General features: G+C 41.4%; 1 protein-coding gene across 1 annotated transcript in view; it reads right to left on the bottom strand.

Annotated features, from left to right (window-relative positions):
- Positions 1–4,827: 4,827 nt before the first annotated feature.
- SLC16A14 (solute carrier family 16 member 14) overlaps positions 4,828–22,854 on the bottom strand; it is a 29,792-nt gene continuing 11,765 nt past the window's right edge. Inside the window, exons 3-5 of the mRNA XM_081262352.1 lie at positions 20,926–21,069; positions 17,978–18,955; positions 4,828–6,669 (exon numbers count right to left, since the gene is read on the bottom strand). Of these exons, the coding sequence (XP_081118478.1) occupies positions 6,518–6,669; positions 17,978–18,955; positions 20,926–21,069 (1,274 nt within the window). The 3' untranslated portion in view covers positions 4,828–6,517. The remainder of the gene's footprint in view (positions 6,670–17,977; positions 18,956–20,925; positions 21,070–22,854) is intronic.

Raw genomic sequence — 22,854 nt, forward strand, 5'->3', positions numbered from 1 at the left:
CCAAAAGGAGACCATTATCAGCACTTCCCAGCCCCTACTTCTCCCTATCCTGTGGCAACCGCTAATCTACTGTCTGTGTGAATTTGCCTAATATGAATATCTCATGTAAATAGAATAACTATGTGATTTATACACATAGAGTAGCAATGAGATTTTAAAATCTCATATGAGAACACTTGGAAGATTTACAAAACTAAGTAGACCAGTATTTTCCAAATGACCAAAGCGTTCAGTTACAAAATTATAAATAAGGTAAAGACCCATCTAAAGTGTAACCTAATTCAATGGATTGTAATATAACATTGTACAAAAAAATTCATTTATATTGTTTTAGATTCCACTGATTTTTAAAAATACCAATCATCGAGTTGGCATGTTATCAAAGACATGTTTGCAGAAGCAATTATGTGAATCCACCTGTTTTTTCTTAAACCAGATATCAACAACAACAATAAAACATTTAAAGGTAAAACAATGCTACTATTCTGCTGAGAGCCATAGCCGAGTACGAATGATGCATGGCATTTTTGCCAGAACTGAGTGGTTGAGAGGTGACGCCAGCAAGCCATTGAGATGATAATGGTTATGTTAAGCTGTATATATTAGACCCCTGCTGTCCACCACGGCCTGCTACTTTGGAGTTCTCCTGGGGATTCCTGGAGAGTTCCCATTGGTTGGGGAAGTGCCGGAGGAGGGATTTCCGGTTGGTGTGTGGTGTGTCCAGAGAGAAGGCCGCATGTGTGGTGATTGCGGGAGTTCGGAAATAAAGTTTGTTCCTGCTTCAGTGGCTCGTGATTTGTGCCCGGCCAGACTGTGGCACTATTCTTACTTTTTTGAAAATATAGTTATTTTTCATAAAAATGTTATTATTAAAGGCCCTGGGTTTGAAAAGACAGCCTCATCTTCAATAATGTGTCTGGCATATGTAAACATGGTGTTCTATGAAAAAAGCAAATTGGCTTTCAACTTGGTCTCATGACTGCTTTTCTTTAAAAACCCCACACTTATTTATATTGGCATATTTCTTGTTGTTTGCTTGTTATTTGTTTTTGGTATTGGTCCTGGGGATTATCTCAGGGGTGCTTTAACACTGAACTACATCTCCAGTCCTTTTTAAAATTTTTTTATTTTGAGACAAGTTCTCACTAGTTGCTCAGAGCCTTGCTAAATTGTTGAGGCTGGCTTTGAACTTGCTATCTCCTGCCTCAGCCTCTGAAATCACTGGGATTACAGGCATGTGTCACCAGGCCCAGTTCATTATTGTTATTTTAAAATAAAGCAATCCATATTTTAAAAATTAATTTTGATTTCTAGTATGCTAAATATTGCTGATATAACCCCACAGAAACAAAGCCCTCATTATTTTTTGGTTATTATTTATTTATTTATTTTGCTGGATTGAACCCAGGGCTTCACATAATCTAAGCCAGCACTTGACCCCTGAGCTACACCTCCATCTCTACCTCTGTTGGTTTGTTTATTTATTTATTTTTGTACCAGGGATTGAACCCAGGGGCACTTAACCACTGAGCCACATCTGCAGCCCATTTTATTTATAGACAGGATCTTGCTGGGATGCTGAGTCTGGTTGCTTCCTGTCTCACTTCCTGAGATGCTGGGATTACAGGTGTGGGCCACCTCCCTGTTGGTTTTTAAGAGTGTTAGGGAGACTTCTGACCAAGTCTGTTCTTTGACAAGTGGTCGTTCCTAGTGATAGTTCTTCAATTTTTTTTTTCTCTTCATCTTGTATATCACCAGTGACAATTTCACTGGAACAGGTTACAAGACACATTTCCCTCAGCTCTGGGATCAGGGACACTCTTGGTGGGTGGTGGTAGCAGCTTACTTGGGCAGGCCGACTGTTGAGGGTGGGGACTACGCATCAATCTTCTTTGTGCCTATAAGAGCCCAGCTTACGTTTTCTGATTTGGAAAAGGACAGAGCTGAGAGCCTTTGTAGTAGAATAAAAGTGCTCCATGGATAGCAGTTGGCCAGAATGCTGCATAAAAGGAAATGATAGTCAGGACAAATATTTAAAACCAAAATGTCCCCCAAAAGCTCATGTGTGAGACAACAAAGCAATGTTCTGAGGTGAATGATTAGATTACAAGAATTATAACCTAATCAGTGAATTGATCCACTGATATGGACTAAACTTGGTGCTGACTATAGGCAGGCAGGCTGTGGCTGGAGGAAGCAGGTCACTGGGGCTTGAGATCTACATTTTGTCCTTGGTGACGGAGTCTCTGCCTCCTGGTCCTCCCTACGGCCGTCCACCATGGCGTCCTGCCTCACTTGGGACCAGAGCTACAGAGTCAGCTGCCCATGGACTCAACCTCTAAAGCTGTCAGCCCAAATAAACTTTTCCTTAAAACAAACAAACAAACAACTATAACAAAAAGCTTTTTCTCCTCTACGTAGTTCTTATCCGGACTTTTGATCAGAGCCACCCAAAGCTGACTAAAAGGGTGGGCTTCCAGTTTTAGTGTGTGCTAAGAATTGGCTGATAAACTTATCCAAACAGCAGATTTATTGGTCCCACTCAGTAAGTTTCCAATCCTCTTGGTTTTAAGTAGGACCCCAAATATGCATTTAAAATTATTTTGGATACAAGTTTTAGATTGAAAAGACATTATGTGCATAAGAAAAAAGACCCATCCAGCCTCCAAATTTTCTTTCCTAGAGCCAACCACTACTAGTTTTCTTGTCCCCTCCGTCAAGAAATGTTCTACACGTATTTAAACCTATGTGTGTATGAATGATCTTTTTGTTGCTAATAAAACTATAATTGGAGCTGGATGGGGTGGCACAGGCCTATAAATCCATCAACTCGGGAAGCTGAGGCAGGAGGATTACAAGTTTGAGGCCAGCCTCAATGACTTAGTGAGACCCTCTCAAAATAAAATATAAGAAGGCTGGGGATGTAGTTCAGTGGCAGAGCACCCCTGGGTTCAATCCCTAGTTGGATTTGGAATTGGAAACATACTAAACATATTGCTCAGGCTGTCTCTGTATCTAAAATCCTAGTCCCAGTGAATGAGGAGAGAGAGTAGTTTTTTTTTTTTTTTTTTTTTTTTTTTAAGAGAGAGTGAGAGAGGAAAGGGAATTTTTAATATTTATTTTTTAGTTCTCGGCGGACACAACATCTTTGTTGGTATGTGGTGCTGAGGATCGAACCCGGGCCGCACGCATGCCAGGCGAGCGCGCTACCGCTTGAGCCACATCCCCAGCCCGAGAGAGTAGTTTTTATGACGGCATTTGTACCTATTATTTAATAAGCTGTAAACACCATCTTCCTTAAACATATGTAGTCCTTATGATTATGAGTCCCTGGGTTCAACCCCTAGTACTGCAAAATAAACAAACAAATAAATAAAACCAAAAGGCATATTGCTGTATTTTGCTTTTTTTTTTAATTTTAGCAAGGATATCTTGAAGACTGCTTCCCAATTCCACATATAGACTGGTCTTTTTTTTTTTTTTTCAAATAATTGCAAAATTTTACTAAGCACTATATTTTGTTTCCTATTGGTGAACATGTAAATTGTTTCCAATTTTTTATTTAAAAGAAATAAGACAAATTATCTTCATTCCTGTCTGTTCATATGTAAGAGATAAAAATTTCAGAAATGAAATAGCTGTGTTTTAAATTTACCATTTGAACAAAGATACTTTTTAATAAGTCTTTGCATGAACCTAAGTTTTTTTTTTTTTAAATTTATTTATTTATTTATCTTGGTTTTTGGCGGACACAACATCTTTGTTGGTATGTGGTGCTGAGGATCGAACCCAGGCCGCACGCATGCCAGGCGAGCGCGCTACCGCTTGAGCCACATCCCCAGCCCTGAACCTAAGTTTTTATTCCTTCAAACTTGCTAGAACCTGCTTAACATTATCTATTTTACTTATTTTTCTGTTTTTTCAAAGTTAAATTTAATTTTTTAAACTTACATATAAACAGACTCAACCCAGAGGTTCTGTGACCAGGTCTGGAGAATCACAGTTGCAGGTGAAAGAGCCAAACAGATAATTAGTCCTCAGCTTCACTTTAGGAATGTTCCCGTTGAGAACAAAAGAACAGAGATTTTATATGAAAACTCACCAACCACCTTTAATGAGGACAAATTTTATTTAGTTACATGTAAATGAAAGTCACTTGGGCATGTAAGGGGAAAACTATAAAGCACATGAAATAAATATACAATTAACCCTTCAAAGTGTCTTCAAAGAACTGTGTAGAGTAATATCAGTAGGAGAGATTTGCTGTAACTCTTGATTAATATTCTGATATCAACATGAATATTGCAAGCAGGTCTTTCTCCAGTTTTGTAACATGGGAACATCTGCTGCTTTGGTAAGAGTCACCACTTCCATGAATACAGTCAGTTAACCAATGAGTGTGCAAACCGAATGTGAGCAGGTCTAACTTGGAGTAATTGCAGCTGGGTCACTGGATTAAAAAGTTCACAACTTAGAGTGCACCACTCAAAGTGTGAACATCTGGACGCGTGGGCTATAGCACCATTCAGAAGATTTAACACTGCCTCTTGTTATTTAGTGTTGTCAGAAAAATGCAAGTAATGTGGTTTTAAACACACAGCATGTTTTTCAATCTAGTTATCCTAATTTTAGGGTAAATACACATGTACATATATAGCATTGCCTCAGCTTTTATGATTACCAGATCAAAACAGAGAGGATGGGCTTCTGTAACAGCAGCCAAAGCTGTAATAACAAATTGGTGGTGGTGCTAAGCCAAAGGAGGATGGCGTGCAAATTGTTAACTATGGTAATTCCCATGCCATTCTCAGATCACTAGAGGGGATATCAAGTGTGTCGGTCAGCCATGCTTTTGCTTTTCCTATTAGCTGCCTTTTGTTATCCCTGTTATTTTGGTGGTACTTTCAGTACATAAGCCTCCTGCTAGACATTGGAGTAGGAAATCATGGAGATGAAACCAATGGAAACTTGTCCATTTAATCACTTAACAGCTTGGAGGGTTGGTAGAGCACAACACAACTGCTGGCTAATCAGGCATGGGGTAGCATTCGGTGATTCCAAACTGTAGTCGCATTCCTGTTTCTAATCACCAAGGATAATTGAAAATGGGCTGTATTCATTTTAGAAAAATATGACCCAAGACACTGCCAATGATATTAAAGGACTGATTTTGTGTGATGAGAAAATTGCGAGTAGAAATTTATTTATTTATGTTCTGCAGTGCTGGGGATCAATCCCAAGGCCTTGTACTTACTAGGCAAGTGCTGTGCCCATGAGGTACACCCCAGCCACAGAAGTAGAAATTTCCATAGTTTTAAGGTATGTGTAAACAAGTAAGGCAGCCAGAAATTTCAAAATGATTCTCGGAAGAAACATTCTGCAGTCTGAAAAATGTTTGGCTTAGAAAAATAGACATCTCAGATAAAGGAGGGCTTTATTCATACACAGTTGTGTTGTGTATGAAATCAATGAAGAGAACTATTTTTAAAACTGTGCCCAGCTCAGGCAAGTGAATGATCTACAGATCAGTGAGAGGCACCGGGGACGGCCACTTGTCACCACCACTCCAGTGTCAGGTGCACAATCATCTAGACCAAGGGCGTTCTATTCATCTCCCTCACAACTTGACAGGCTGGTGTTTTGGATTCAGCAGCATGCTTTACAAGTGATTAAATCACCGAGTTTATATGTTAATCAGCAATTAGTTCTCTATTCTATTTGTTGGGCAGGAGAAACTCAGAAAAAAAGTGTTCAAGGCCACAGGTCATGCTCATAATCTGACAGCCCAGTGATATGAATAAAAGTGCTTGAATCATAGCCCTTGATTCAATGGTTTTGTGCACAAATGCAGCTTCTGCTAAGGAAATCATTCACTGTATCTGCTTGTTGAGGTTCGGCCTTAGGATTCAGCTCATCACTGAACCGTCTTTTAATACCGAATAACTGAATTAGAATTGATGGCCAATGCTGCCTCTTATGGGAAGATTTATAAATTGTATTTCCTCGCTGTAGAATTCATTCTTAAAAATATAAACCGTGTACTAAACTGTATTGGAGCCTGTCTTTGTATTCTACTGGTAGATCAATAACTTCCTATAATTAATTTCTGAATCCAGTCGTATTCTTGGGCTTGAGACCCACCTATCCACACACTTTCTGGAGGCATACAGATGCTTCAGTTACACCTTGCAAAGAAGTAGATGAGTTGAAAAGCTCTTATTCCCTGTCTTCTTATCTAAAATCCTAGTCCCAATGAATGAGAAGAGAGAGTAGTTTTTATGAGGGCATTTGTACCTATTATTCAATAAGCTGTAAACACCATCTTCTTTAAACATATGTAGTCCTTAATACCCTCCAGCAATGCCTGGAAGCAGAGGCAGTGCTACTGGAAAAAAGTAATGACGATGACATTTACAAAGCTCTTCCCCGCTGTCACAGCTCCTCACAGGCTCCTCACAGCAACCAAGCAAGGTAGGCATGAGTACCACAAATGAAATCCGACCTGAATCACGTGACACTAAGCATGTGCACCATCTATGTATTTTCTTCTGGATTGTTCTATAATTTGAATACATGGTTGGATGAGTAAGAAGAGTATTCCTACCATGTAAAGCAAACCACATATATAGAAGGAAAAATCATATTTTTGTGTGATGTCGAAGATCCACCCTACAAAACAAAAAAAAAGATCATATTCAGTATAACACAGTTGATAGAATAAAAACTCAAGTACATAAAACAGGCATTTATTTATTGCCACTGCAATAAATATAGGGATTGATTAATTGCTATTATTATTAATTATTATCATCATCATAATTATTTTTGGAGCTGGGGCTCGCATGTGCTAGGTAAGTGCTCTGCTGCTAGGCTACCCACCCTCAGCCCTCATTGAGCCATTTTTAAGAGCTCTCTATACAAGTCAGTCTTTCCAGTGCCTGCGGATGGCTGTGCTTATTGATTGAATCACTTGGGGACTTGTGGCTGCTGGCCCCTGAGGACACCTCCCTGGCTCGCTGCCCTCAGGTGAATCTGCAGCCTGGCCAAAGCCAACAGTTAAAAGTGAATCTAGAAACATTTTGATCCAAGATGGCGAGCTAGAGGGAGGCTGCATACTGTATCAGTCCATGACCTGGGATTCAAGTAGTGGGACTACTGTTTCTCTGCGAGTCATCAGAGGACCCCCGACAGCTGCTCCCACACAGGACATCTATCTACCAAAGTGAGGCTCCCCCAGTTGCCTCCATCTTGGGTCAACTCTGCAGCCACTGCCATATCACCTACACATGGTAGCCTGCCTGCACCTGGGACATCACACAGGGTCTGGAGACAGCCCTCAGCCATAACACTGCACACCACAGAGCCACATCTCTGAACACATCGCCCAGCGCTGCCTCCTAGCCCCACCTGACCCAACACCCCATTGCTGCAAGCAGCCACCTCCACCCTGGGTCACCTTCATTGCCATCTTTAGTTGGGGCAACTCCCAGCTTGGTACATCAGCTGGGCAGATACCGAGAGACCCCAACTGCCCTGTCTCCCCGGCAGCTGCTACCCGGCACAGTGACTGCCCAATACAAAACAGCTCTCCGAGACAGGCGCACAGCCCCCAGAGTGCAGCCCACAAGACCTTGGGAGAAGGTTCCTGATTGGGAAGTCAAAAGGGAGTGGGTGGGTGAGATACAGTTTAGAAACTAAATTAGAGACCAGGAATTATAAGGTCTACAGGCGATATAAGGAGATAAGACCAGGCACCCACATCTCACGAGTGGGCCCCAAAGGAGATGCTTGGGGTGCAGTCTCTCATCGGGGACAGGCAGGTGCTATACCTCACTTCCAGGAGCCCTACACCCAAGACCAACTCTCTACCCTGGTAACCTTCACCAGGCTGAGGGTGCAGATACCAGCAAACAACAGACAACCTCCCCTATTGGATGAGAAGGGAAGCAGGAAAGATACTGGCCTCCAACAGAAACAATCCTTGAATCTTCCTTCGAGTTTTTTTCCTTCTCCCACTCTATTCTCCCACCTTCACATCCCCAACATTTGTGAAACTAAATACTTTGCATGAATTAGGGTACTGAGGACTGGGACGTCTGAATAGTATATTACAGTTGTGCTGTACATTCTTTCATCTCCTATTTTTACATTTTAAAATTTTTCATAATATTTATGTGTGTTTGTTTTATATACTCTATTGCCTTCCCACTTTCTTGTCTCCCCAAAATCACTTCCTCTCTCTTTTCCTGCTACTAACCAACTTCTTTAGCTACCTCTTTCACAGGTTCCTAAGATCTAATGACTCCATATCCTCACCTCCTACCCACGCAACATCTCATCCTACACTTCACTCCTGGTTCTTTGTCCACCCTCAGAAACTGTAGACCATTTTGCAAACCTACTATTTATATTGTAGATAATAATTGAACCATTTCTGTATATTGTGCCAAAACCGTAAATGTCTTAATAGCAGCTATTTGGATTAAGGGTGTATATTGTTTGTACTGAGATCTGTTTACATTGTTCTCCCCCTCAAAGGAGAGATATTGGAACTCTGCAGGGGCACTATAAGCCTATAGGGTAAAAAACGGTAACACCTCAGCTCCACAGTGCTAGAAGGAAAAACACGAACAACATGAAAAAACAAGGGAAGAAAGTGCCCCAAACAAATCAAGATACTGCATTATTAGAATCCATGGCCAGTACAATAGAAGAAATGACAGAGAAGGAGGTCAGGATGTACATAATTAAAATGTTCTGTGAATTAAAGGATGATATAAGAGAGCAAATACAGACAGCAAAAGATCATTTCGATAAAGAGCTACATAAGCAAATACAGGAAGCAAAACATTACTTCAATAAGGAGATAGAGGTTCTGAAAAAAAAAAAAGAAATCCTTGAAATGAAAGAAACAATAAATCAAATTAAAAGCTCAATACAAATCATCACCAACGGATTAGATCACTTGGAAGACAGGACCAGACAATAAAGACAAAATATATAATTTTGAAAAGAATGTTGACCACATGGTGAAGATGGTAAAAAAAACCATGAGCAGAACATTCATTAATAATGGGAAGCCTAAAAAGACCAAATTTAAGAATTATTGGGATAGAGGAAGGCATAGTTTCCAAACCAAAGGAATGAATAATCTATTCAGTGAAATAATAGCAGAAAATTTTCCAAATATGAAGAATGAATCAGAGAATCACGTACAAGAGGCTTATAGGACACCAAAAGTACAAAATCACAACAGATCCACACCAAGGCCAATTATAATGAAAATGCCTAGCATATGTTTCAGTAAAATTGAAACAAAAGAAATGATTGAGAAAATTGAGAAAACAAAAAGTTGTTTCTTTGAAGAAAGAAATGAGATTGATAAATGCTTAGCCATGTTAATGAAGAGAAGGAGAGAGAAAACTCAAATTACTAACATCCGTGATGAAAAAGGAAATGTCACGATGGACACTATAGAAACACAGAAGATAATTAGAAATTATTTTGAAAATTTGTACTCCAATAAAATAAAAAAATATTGAAGGCACTGACAAATTTCTAGAGTCATGTGATTTGCCCAAACTGAATCAGGATGATATACACAATTTAAACGGATCAATTTCAAGCAGTGAAATAGAAGACACCATCGGTAGCCTACCAACCAAGAAAAGCCCAGGACTGGATAGATACACAGCTGAGTTCCACAAGACCTTTAAAGAAGAACTAATATCAATGCTCCTCAAATTATTTTGTGAAATAGAAAAAGAGGGAACACTTCCAAACTCATTATATGAGGTCAATATCACCCTGATTCCAAAACCAGACAAAGATACATCAAAGAAAGAAAACTTCAGACCAATATCTCTAATGAACATATATGGAAAAATTCTCAACAAAATTCTGGCAAATTGAATCTAAAAACATGTAAAAAAAATAGTGCACCATGATCAAGTGGGGTTCATCCCAGGGATAAAAGGTTGGTTCATCGTACAGAAATCAATAAATGTAATTCATCACATCAGTAGACTTAAACATAAGAATCATATGATCATCTTAATAGATGCAGAAAAAGCATTTGACAAAATACAGCACACCTTCTCATTCAAAACACTAGGAAAAACTAGGGATATCAGGAACATATCTCAACATCATAAAGGCTATCTATGCTAAGCCCCAGGCCAACATCATTCTAAATGGAGATAAATTGAAAACATTCCCTCTAAAAACTAGAACAAGAAGGAATGTCCTCTTTCACCACTTCTATTTAACATAGTTCTTGAAACTCTAGCTGGAGCAATCAGACAGATGAAAGAAATTAAAGGGATATGGATAGGAAAAGAAGAAATCAAATTAGCACTATTTGCTGACAATATGATCTTATACCTAGAAGACCCAAAGAATTCCACCAGGAAACTTCTAGAACTAATAAATGAATTCAGCAAAGTAGCAGGATATAAAATCAACACTCGTAAATCAAAGTCATTTCTGTACATCAATAACAAATCCTCTGAAAGAGAAACTAGGAAAACTGCTCCATTTATAATAGCCTCAAAAAAAAAAAAAAAAAAAAAAAAAAAAAAAAAAACCTTGGGAATCAACAAAAGAGGTGAAAGACCTCTACAATGAAAACTACAGAATGCTAAAGAAAGAAAATAAAAAAGACCTTAGAAGGTAGAAAGATCTCCCTTGTTCTTGGACAGGCAGAACTAATATTGTCAAAATGACCATACTACCAAAAGCGCTATACAGATTTAATGCATTTCCAATCAAAATCCCAATGACATTCCTCATAGAATAGGAAAAGCAGTCATGAAACTCATCTGGAAAAATAAGAGACCCAGAATAGCTAAAGCCATCCTTAGCAAAAAGAGTGAAGCAGGTGGCATCACTATACCAGGCCTTAAACTATACTACAGAGCAATAGTAACAAAAACAGCATGGTATTGGCACCAAAATAGACTTGTAGATCAATGGTACAGAATAGAGGACACAGAGACTAACCCACATAATTAGAGTTATATTATATTAGACAAAGGCACTAAAAACATATATTGGAGAAAAGATAGCCTCTTCAACAAATGGTGCTGGGAAAACTGGAAATCCATATGCAACAAAATGAAATTAAAACTCTCTCTCTCACCATGCACAAAAATTCAACTCCAAGTGGATCAAGAATCTAGGAATTAAACCAGAGACCCTGTACCTAATAGAAGAAAAAGTAGGTCCAAATTTCCATCATGTCAGAACAGGTTCCGACTTCCTTAATAAGACTCCTATAGTACAAGAATTAAAATCAAGAATCAATAAATGGGATGGATTCAAATGAAATGCTTCTTCTCAGCAAAAGAAACAATCAGGTAAATCTACAGAATGGAAGCAAATTTTTACCACACGCACATCAGATAGAGCACTAATCTCTAGGATATATAAAGCACCAGAAAAAAACAATCAATAAATAGGCCAAGAAACTGAACAGACACTACTCAGAAGATGATATACAATCAATCAACAAATATATGAAAAAATGTTCAACATCTAGCACTTAAATCTCAACACTTTTTGGGAGAAGTGTCTAGGGCATATCAGAAGAGGCAGAAGAGAAGACATTTGAACTTTCATTCATTCTGAAGTATGTGAAGATGAATGAACATCTGTTCCAGAAAGAATCAACATTTCCGGGTTTTACAAAATTCACATTTACAGCTACAAAATTTTAGTTATATTTTTAAATTCTTTCAACATATACATACAAATATACCTATAAATGGGGCACCATATAATGTTTTGATAACATAAACATTGTGTAATGTTTAAATATGGTTAAACATATCTCTCCTCAAACATTTATTGTTTCTTTGTGGTGAAAACTTTCAAAATCCTTTCTTCTAGCTTTTCAAAATGTACACTGCACCATTGTTACCTGTAGCATCCCACTGTGCAAGAGAAAACCAGAGCTTCTTGCTCCTAACTCCAACTTAGCACCCATTGATCAACCTTTCCTCAACTATTAAACTTTACTATTTAAAGATTTAAAACCTGGAATTGCCAGATACATCTTTAGCTGTTGACTAAAGTATCAGTCCTTTTTGAATACTAACAATATTACAAACTAACATATTCATATAATAATCTTATTAAGCTGATACTACTATATATTATTACTATAAATCTCTTGGATTCTAAGATATTGATACACCGTTATTTCATTCTCAGGAAGAAAGATACTTGTCAATTCAAATATGGCTCAATGCTTTCTTAGGACTTTTAAAATACATTCTAATTTCAGAGATGCTAAAATGTGAAAAAGAAATGTGTCTTGGAAACCGTGAAATATATTTTTTTTACTTGAGTGATTAAAGCCACTGAGAGTCAGTCTCAAGCCACTGATCTAACAAAGCCAACTATGCAAACTAAGACTTAGCTACACCATAAATTTTACTTGTGGTAAAGCACAAACTTTGATTACTCACTTTTTCCATTTTGGTAATTGTATTGGTTAGCAAAAACTTAAAAAAAAAAAAAAGATAAAGATTTTTTTTTCAGTGCTGGGGTTGGAACCCAGGGCCTCATGCATGCCAGGCAAGGGCTGTACCACTGAGCCACACCCCCAGCCCCATAAATGATTTAATGACTGAACATACTCTTGGATGCTTTTCAAAAATACCTTTAAAAAGCATCTAATTGGCAAATGTATGCATAAGTGCAACGTAACCTTCACCCACCAACAATCAACCACACAAAAGCAATATAGTATAAACCAGTCCCTCGGACGTTTGATAGTTACCTGTATCTGTTTATTGTATCAAGTAAATAATTAATAAGCCTTGATTATCTGCTTACAGGTGTCAGTCAAGGCATCATAAAGAAAAGCAAACGATGCCATTAAAAATACACAATCTTTCTTTTCTTGAGATAAATACTATGAATTCTGGATATATTTTAAAAGCTCATCAAGTTGTTTAGTTTGTTATTTGATATAAAAATAGGAAAGAAAAAATATCACATTCTTCAGATGTGGCTTGGTAAAATACCTTGTCATCTTTCCTTAATCTGCAATCTGAGACAAGAAGAACAAAAAAGATTAAACATATAATCCAAAAATAATGATTCAGCTTCAGAATTGAGTCTGAAAGGCATATAGACATTAGCATAAAAACACACCCAACTTCTGCTCCATCGTTACCAGTTGGCAACGGGGGACAACTGAGATTATGGTGAAATGAGTAGGTCACCTGCATGTGAGGCAGAGGGGTCTGTGTCTACAAGGAGAGGATATGATGGGACTACCTGCAATCTACAATCTAGGAAACTCAGGTTGCCGATGTAGCTTGGAGGTAGAGCACATGCTTTACATGCACAAAGCCCTGGGTTTGATCCCCAGCACCTCCCCGAAAAAGTAAAAATCTGAGGGTCTCATAGTCTACTCATCCCCGATGAAAGCCAGCCTTGTTGTCTGAGTAGTTAAGTCCTTGCTTTTCCTATGGTCAAGTGATGGAATACGGAAATGATGTTTCCAAGTGACAAATACTGACAGCTGAAACAATTTGAACTCTGACTGCTGCTACCATGAACTTCAGAAATAGGACAAAATCCCACCTGGTTGGAAAATGAATTTGTCCTTATTTCAGGCTGTTCATCACCTTTGTTGTTTGAAATGGTTGATCATAAGCTCCAGGGTTCTGTGATGTGGCCCCGTTTAACCTCTCCACCCTGCTGCCCTGTGCTTACTCGTCAGCAACAACCACCTGAATTTTGTGGAATTGCCAATGAACTTCTCTTGGCTCCTTGTCTGTACATGTTCCCTTCAGTGGTGGAGAGCAGAAGATTTGCATTAACACCACTACTCTGAAAATATACTAGGATCCCATTCCCTTTGCCCATCCCTCATCTTTTTTTCTACAGAATATAGAAAATGTCTGTTAATTATATTACATGACGTTATAGCCTCAAGTTGAATTATTATTTTTTTTAAATCTTGCATTTGTCCCCTCAAACTGTTAGTGTTTGTGAAAGCATATTTGCATGCCCCAAGTATTAAAACTGTCAGGTTTTTTAAGGTGCACCCAGTTTTACCAAACAATGTAACATGGTGCAAATTGTAGGAATAGTCCTCAATTTTATGTTCAATTAATCCCATAGGTTTTCTCCAATCTTCCCTTAGGATTTATTTCTAAATAACATTTTAATATTTCTGCTAATTTTGAACTCAAACTCAGTCAGATGCAAAACAGTACTTAATCATGAGCTTTCGCCCCCAGCACACGTGGACACTCATTCCTGGAGAAGATGTGGCAAGCTGTTGGCCTCATTCATCCTCCACCACCTCTTCAGAGGTCATATCTCAGTTCCTTGGTTTGAACTTGGGATTCTGGCAATCCTTATCTGAACATTAATTCAAATCAACAGCTTCAAGATAAAATCTGGTTCCCTGATAAACTTCATTCACTTTTCAGATGAGAAGCTATAGCTGTTTTTCTTATCAAAAAATGTTCTCAGTTATGGTATAAAATATTGCAAATGATCATTGAGTTATTAACGACTGCAGGGAGAAGATATGTATAGACCTTTGTTCAGCCAAAGCTGGTGGCTGAGTTTTGCTTGACTGTATACGCTAGAAACATCTAGAAAGTATCTGCTAACATCACACCTCAAAGAAGATGAAGCGAATGTTCAGCAATATGATAACATGAATTAGATCAAGAAGCTGGCGTTGCCTAATGACACGGTTGAAATGTCTGTGCAGTATCTTAGACTGTACATTCTTTTCTTAAGTGAAAATGTGATTGTCTAACATGGTACTAGATTATACCAGAATTTTTAATGCCAGTAGAAAATTCTCCAGGAAGTGGGAAACACTTATTTCTGAACCCATTTAAAAAAAAAGAAAAGAAAAGAAAAGAATAATGTGTGAACAAGTAATTTTCCTTGCAGCAAACCCAGCTAAGCAGCAATTTCTGGCCCATTTTGAAGTTCTAGCAAGAATCTAATGTGGTTATTTAGTCACTCCTGTCGCCAGTCACCCCGACCCTATGGTGCATAAATGCTGGGTTGGTGTCTCATTGCAACATCGGCTTCTTGGCCTGAAAAGCCAATGAATTAAACACAGCGCAGTGGCCAGCGAATGCCATTCACCAATAGGTAGTGCATGGATTCAGTGGGAGGAGAGGAAACCCACAAATCTGAGAAGGAGGTGTTGCTGGCCTAGAGAGCCCATCAGAACACTGGCTCTGGAGCCCCGTCCTGACAATCTGCTGTGCTCTCCTGGGGGTTCTCAACCATGAATATCATGCGTGGTGGAATCACATGGCAGAATGGAACATATTCTGCTACAGAATCTGCTGCTGGGGAGGAGCTGGAGGGAGACCGAGATAAGGCCTGATGACTGGGGGATGGGCAGAACTCCCTGTCCTCTGCTTGCAACTCCTTTCTTGTCCACAGAAGGTGGCCCTTGGGGATGCACATGGGTGAGAAGGATGAGAACATGGAACTGGATAAGGAAAGCATGCCGGCAAGCTTCCGTGCCTCAGCATTGATCATGAATTATGGTGCACCTCATGCTTTGTTGTAGTGCTGCTGTTGACGTGTGAGGGTATAAAAATAAACCCAGACTGACCAGTAGAAACGGAAAGTACCCCTGCATCATGCAAAGAACCACCAACAGCAGTTTCCACTTCCATATAAGATACATCTGAAGGATCGAGAGTAGAGCAGTTACCATGAACGTCCTTCAGTGGATATTTAACATTCCTGTAGGTGCCCCTGGTTGAATGATCCAACCTCCAATTCCAATTATTTTCTTTTTGCTCTTGAACAGATTTCTGAAAAGTGAAATACTTCAATTTCCAGCTCCCTGCAGTTCTAGCCAACCAGATGTAAGTAAAATTCTGCTAGGACTGAGCTTGCTCTCCTCCTTCCCCCTCTCTGTTACAAATGATGATGTAGTGGCAGGAGTTACAGAAACTACTGTGTGATCATGAGGCAACTAGCATGAGGAAAAGGCCAAGAAGATTGCAGGGACATCATCTCACCTGGACTCTCTATTTCTGGTTATGTAATCCAATTAAATCTCTGTTTAAACTATAGGGGGTTGTAACAATACGTTCCTAACTGATTGATAGAGAATTCTGCATGGTAAAATCATGAGCAATTTTAGACCTTTTGGCTGCCGGAATAACTTGTTGCACTGCTGCCGTTGTTCACTGTCACCTAAATATGCTACGTCTGCACCCCTGTGCATAGACAAGGAACAGGAGCCCTCGATCCTGGAGGAGTCCTGTAGTCTATGGTTTTCCTGAAGTGATTCTCGGGCCTTCTGTCCTTAGCCATCCAGCTGCCAGTACTGTCAGCTCTGTGAGCCCAAATCCTCAGACTCCAACTCCAAGGGCGACTTTATTGGCCCAAGCTTTCTGCCATCCGGGGGTCGGGGGGCAAAGAGAGGAGGTGACTGGAAAGGCTGGGACGGGGAAGGGAGGGCCTTGTCCTGCACCCAGGGGGTTTCCCTAGACACTGGGAGGAGGTATTTCTGCCAGAGGATATGAGAATAAAGAGCCTGGAGAGGCTGGACAGGAGGGTGGCTAGGAGAGGGGCACCAAGCAGGGGATGCTTTCAGGTCAGCCTGGGACCCTGCACTGAGCCTCCGGCAGCTCTCACAACCCCAGCCGAGCTGGCCACCCACCACTTCAGAGCAGCACCTTCATGTCGAGGTCTGGTCCCATCAGTCTGCACTTCTGCCTCCTGTTCTTGTCAGAGGATGGACCTTGTCACCTTTGCCCAGCACCTGGAGTCTGGGAGACTGACCACCTGCCCAAGCTTGACTGCCATCTCCACAAGCCTAAGCCCTGCTCGAACAACAGACTCAGGAGGTTCTGGTCCGGACACAGGCTCCTCAGTGTGGTGAGCCTCAGGGCTCCTCTGGCGTGGCCAGAAGAAGGAGCGCCATCTTGGATGAGATGAAGTGAGTGCGTGGGAGAGATGCTACCAGAGGTGGTCCACTGTGGCGGAAGAAAGCACCCACCCCCAAAGATGCCCGTGGGCCTTGGAGCTCACGTTTACCACAGGAGTAAGCTGAGGGGGGCCGTTACCCTGATCACCCAGGTAGGCGCCTGGAGTCACAGCCTCATAGGTGAAAGGAGGAGGCAGGTTCTCAGAATCAGAGGGAGAGATGGAAAGACGATACGCTGCTGGCTTAGAAGATGAAACAGGGTCCACAAGCCAAGGAAGGCAGGTGGCCTCTAGACGCTGGCAAGGGCCAGAGCCCCCAAGGGAACACAGCTCTGCCTACACCCCGATTTTAGCCCAAGAGACCCATTTTGGTCTCTGACCTCCCCAACAGTAAGACGACAAATCCAAATCATTTGAAACCACTGTGTTTATGGCACTTCATTAGAGTTGGGAACTAACAGTGGACAGATCCAACCCATGGACCTACTTGGTGTTTTGAAAATCTAGAAATGCCAACTGAGAGTCCAGACTCCCAGCTCCTCCCGGGGGCGGGGGGGAGGGGAAGGGGGGACCAGTAACAATGTAAGATCTGGCAATAATTTTCAGTATTTGTCTTTATCTATTTAATTAATCAATTTATTTTGGCAGAGCTGGGGTCTGATCCAGGGCCTGGATCATGCTAGGCAAGCGCTCTTCCCCTGAGCTACACCCACAGCTCTCTCAGCACTGTTGGGCCCTAGCAGAGGCCTTCTTCAGAGGACACAGGGACCCTGCTATATCCCATGTCAGCTTTATTTCCTCGCTCTCCTGGCCTGGCTGACCCATCACACAGCTAAGGATCAGAAGTTCGTCTCCATTCTGCATGGAAGAGTGGCCTTTAACTTGCTCAAATTCAGTCAGGAGGCAAGAATGGGAAGATACAGGGAGAGGGCGGTACACACGGGAACTTCCTTCCAACTCCATCTTGGACTTTATCACTGGTGGAACCCACCTGCCTGCCTGCAAGCACACAGGCCCTTAGCACCGGGGAGCTTACCTGCAAACGGTGGTCCCAGCAAGGCGGAGATGCCGTTAGCACAGATGATGACGCCGTACGCGTTGGCCAGGTGTTCCATGCCGACCAGGTCCTCGGTCACCACGGGCATTAAGGAGAAATAACCGCTGGAAAACCCGATCAGAGCGCAGATGACAGCCAGGCCGGCGTACGTGTGCACGGATGGCAGAATGAAAATGTTAAGGACGAGGGTGAAGTTGGCCAGTAGGAAGACGTTCCAGACGCTGATGCAGGGCAGGTCGGCCACGGCGCCCAGGACCACTTTCCCAAAGATGTGGACTATTGCTATGATCGAAGTCAGAGGGAAAACATCGTTTTGCTCCGATAAATTATACAAATTGACTATTTCTGGCAGGTGGATAAAAGGAATGACAAAGCTGCTGTAGGCAAACAAAGCCCAGAAAACAAAGGCGACAAACATTCGATTAGTAAAGAGTGACGATGCCCCAAAATAGCCCGAGTACCAGTCCCCGAAGCCCTTGCGGACTCTCATGGTGAGCTGGCTCATGGTCTTCAGAACCCGGAGAGCACACAAGTTCTTCCTGTGCCGGGCCTGACCTTGGCACTCCTGGGCTTGAAGGTCACTGAGAGTCTCTTCGTTCCCGGGCCCACCATCCTTTTCTTCCACTCTGCCCAGCGGCCCAGCTGACTTCACGGACTCCATGGAGCAAGCTGGCAGGACCCGGGGGTCTTTCCCCTCTGGCGGGTTTGTGTCTTTCCCAGGAGAGAGGGGCCTCATGAGCGCACCACAAACACACAGGTTTAAGGACACGGCACCCTGGATGAACATGGCGTTCCGCCATCCATACTCAGCACACAGGTACTTCAGCAACACGGTCATCAGGAATGTACCAAATCCTGTCCCTGTGGTGCTGAGGCCCTGGGCCAGGGCTCGTCTCTTCTGAAAGTACCTTCCCACCATGACCACTGCTGGGAGGTAGGCCATCCCACTGCCAAGGCCTGTGGGGCGAGAGGGAGGAAAAGCCCACCGCGTGGCCTCAGTGACCAGAGCCAGAAGGTCAGCATTTAAAGATCCCCGCTAGCCAGACACGGCAGTGCACACCCGCAATCCCCGCTCTGCAGGCTGAGGCAGGGGGATCACATGTCCGAGGCCAGCCTCGCAACTCAGTGAGACTGGGTCAATATAAAAATAAAAAGGGCTGTACCCTTGGGTTCAATCCCTACAGTTCAAAACAAAACAAAAACAGCTACTTCCTTGCTCCATAAATAGGTGTTCAGCAGATAAATGAATAATGAACGAATGAATGTGCAATAATGTTACTTGAGGATCAGTAAGCCATTAACACTAATGAATAAAATCCCATTTTAAACACAGTCTGACCATTGAAATCTCTAGATGATGAATAAATCTTAAGCCCCAGCTTTGAAGGCGAAGTCAGAGACCATCCAACCAAACACCACCACATCAAGTCCATGAGGGGTCCCGTGAGTCCTCCCAGAGTTCTCCAGAGACCCCAGTGGGGCTCTCTTTCCTCTCAGTAAAAGGAGCATTTAATCTCCTCATCTAGAACCAAAAAATTCTCAGTGCTGGCTGGGTCTTTTCATTGGGCTATTATGGGAAAGAATTTCTAAACCACCCATGGAAAACATCTTAAGTTCTGCTGATGTTTTTGTACCAGGAATTGATCCCAGGGGCCTTAACCATGGAACCACATCCTCCACCCTTTATTTTGAGACAGGGTCTTGCTAAGTTGCGTAGGGCCTCACTAAGTTGCTGAAGCTGGCCTTGAACTTGTCATCCTCCTGCCTCAGCCTCCCAAGCCGCTGGGATTACAGGTGTGCACCACCAAGAATTGTTATCAGGTCTTTCACATCAATGGTTTTCAAACTATGCTTCCAAGGATACAAAAGTGGTGTGTGTGTGTGTGTGTGTGTGTAGAAGTAAATTTTAGAGAAATAACTTGGCCATTCATGGAAACAATAGGTTTTTGTGTTCACCCCCTTATAATAGAATATTTATGTTACACTTAAAGTACATACTTAGATATTAGCTAACATCTGCGGAGCCCTTTCTTATGTGTCAAGCATTGTGCTAAGGGCTTCATACAAATTATCTCATCCACTCCTTTCCATAACCATGTGATCCAAGCGCTCTTCATCTCCCTACTCTGCAAATAAGGAAACTGAAGTATATAAGTAGGTTAAGTAACTGGATCAAAGTCACACAGGGAAGTGGTTAAAAAAAGGTCAGCACTCCAAACTGGAACTTTTCTCTCTCATGCAATGTGTCATTTATTAGGAGTACTTTTGCTCTGGACTCAAAATGTCAGGCTGGACCAGGTTCACAGCTGCGCAAGGAAGTGGCTACTCATCCTGAGAATCCCACTACCTGTGGATAAGGAAATTACGGCTGGGAATACATTTTGCAGAGCGGATATGCAAACCGCATTGCCCAGCAGTCAATTTCGCCTGCTCCCTGGGTAACGACAGCCTCACGGTGCTCTAGCTTGCTTCTTAAACCCTACATACATGTGGATTTTACACTATTTCATTAATTTGAACAGGGCTGAGAGAGTAAAGGATCATTCTGATTCATGCTTGATTCTACAGTTATTAGATGAGAGAACGTTATTAATTTCCTTAACATTTGTCTATTTATCTAAGCCTGCATTGCTACCCTCTGTTTCCTGTTTTTCACATTAGAAAGGGCTAACATTTAGAGCCTCCTATTAGAAACTTGATCTGATTCTATTAGGGAGGCCAGGACAGTTGTTAGGTTGGTTTCCCACACTTATGGTGCATTTATCATCCTACATTTAAAATGGTTTCCTGGAGTGTAGGGTGGGGTGCTGCGGAGAAGACAGAACAGAATGTTTTAATGGTTCTCTTTTCTCCACAATTAAATCCATTGCCAAAATGCCTAGTAAAACATTTAAATCAAATTAAAAACAAAAACAAAATATGCTTACCAGCTGCCACTCCGAAGGTAAAAAAAAGACAATGCACGTTTGTAGCATAGGCGCTCAGCACCCACCCCAGGGAGTTCAGCAGCCCACCGATGATGGCAGTCCGGCGGCACCCACAGGTGTTAATGAACAAGCCGATGAAAGGTCCTGTCACAGAGGGTTGGGAAGGGAATTGACTAGTGGCACTTCATATTCATGCTTTCTTAGTGCATCCTCATGTGAAGACAAAGAATGAAACACTACTAGAGTTGTTAAATAAGACAGCATCAAAACACAGCTTTACATACAAAGTCCTCCTAGCATGCAGAGACGGATAGAACTCTATCTCATCCAAGTGCACAAAGCTCTAGGTTTTCAAGGTGAACAGACCTGACATAAAGAGACGAATAAACTGCAACAGACATCCTTAACTAGAGGAATAGGGGTGATATCCAGCCTGTAGATGCATTTTGATCCCAAATGAGGTTTGAAATACTTGAAATTGGTTGCTAACATCTAAAATTATGAGAATTTGTAAAAAAAAAAAAAAAAAAAAATCCAGTGGCAACACATACTACCTTCCCTCACAGCTGAGATCAGCTGGAGCATGTGCCCTGTCCCCCGACCCCTGATGGGTCACACACCGTCCAGGTGGCAGAAGTCTCCACTCTTCCCTCTGGTCTCACACCTGCTGACCTCCTGCCTCATTTATGCCATTTGTTTGACCTCTTTATACAACTGTGGTTTTGATTCCAGATCTAAAGGGAGCCCAGGAAAGGGGTTCTCAGAACTCCGGTGCTTCACACAGGGAACCTATGGCCTGCGATCCTGAGGACACCCCAATGCAGACCATGCTGAAAAGCACTCACTGTCACCCTTCAGCCCACTCAGTCCCTCCTGACCCTGCCAGCCCAGGTGGACCCACCCGGCCATGCATTTACAACACTGTGTGGAGATTCAGGAATCCACCTGAAGGCACAGCCCGGCTTTATATGAATCACCTCCTGATGGCCCCCTTTACTCTGATGCTCTAATTCTTAACTTTTTTTTCTCCAATTTTGTGGTAATTTCTAATATCTCTGAAGTCAAATGCTTGACTTGTGTTCTACAATTTCTTGCTCAAATAGTAATTCATACTCAATGTTCAGACAGATGGTTCATTTATGATTGTTATTACTTATTCTATATGGTTATGAAACTCTATATTCAGATGGGAATATTCCAAATTAAAAACTTTTTAGGCTCTAAGGAGCTTCCCCTTATAGCCCAAACCAAAGTTTAAAAAACTTTTTCTTTTGTTTTTTTTTTGGAACTTAGGATTGAACCCAGGATGCTCTACCACTGAGTGACATCCCCAGCCATTTTTGAGACAGGTTCTTGCTTTCTTGATAAGTTGCTGAGGCTGGGCTTGAACTTGTGATCCTCCTGCCTCAGTCTCTAGAGATGCTGGAATTACAGGGTTCTGCCACTGCACACAGCCACACTAAAGTAAAAATTTCTTTTAAAGTTCTAACTATCTTCATGCACATATTTGGGTCCACAGTCTGCTAATGAGTTTATTTTGTCTAGTTTTTTTTTTTTTTTTTTTTTTGATTGGTAGTCCTGGGATCAAACCCAGGGTCATGCATGCTAAGCAAACATTCTAAACTGAGCTACACCCCTAGTTCTGTCTAGTGTTTTTGAAAGTGCCTAATCCTGAACATTATGAAGATGAAGATAAAGACTTGTTAATTTAATTGACCCTGTTGCATTACAGAAAATAGTACAGTAGATTATACCTCTCAGAATGATTTGATATATTTTATATAAATATATGTATGCTATATATTAAAATATGCACATCATCTAAAATGTAAAATAAGCTCATTTGTACAAACATCTGATGGAATTGTTGGGGTAAGTGAAATCAGACACCATAAGTTGAAGAGGTTACTTTGACTTCTTTTTCTTTAT

This window comes from Spermophilus citellus (assembly GCF_964194105.1).
Source record: "Spermophilus citellus genome assembly, chromosome: 11".
Classification (NCBI taxonomy): domain Eukaryota; kingdom Metazoa; phylum Chordata; class Mammalia; order Rodentia; family Sciuridae; genus Spermophilus; species Spermophilus citellus.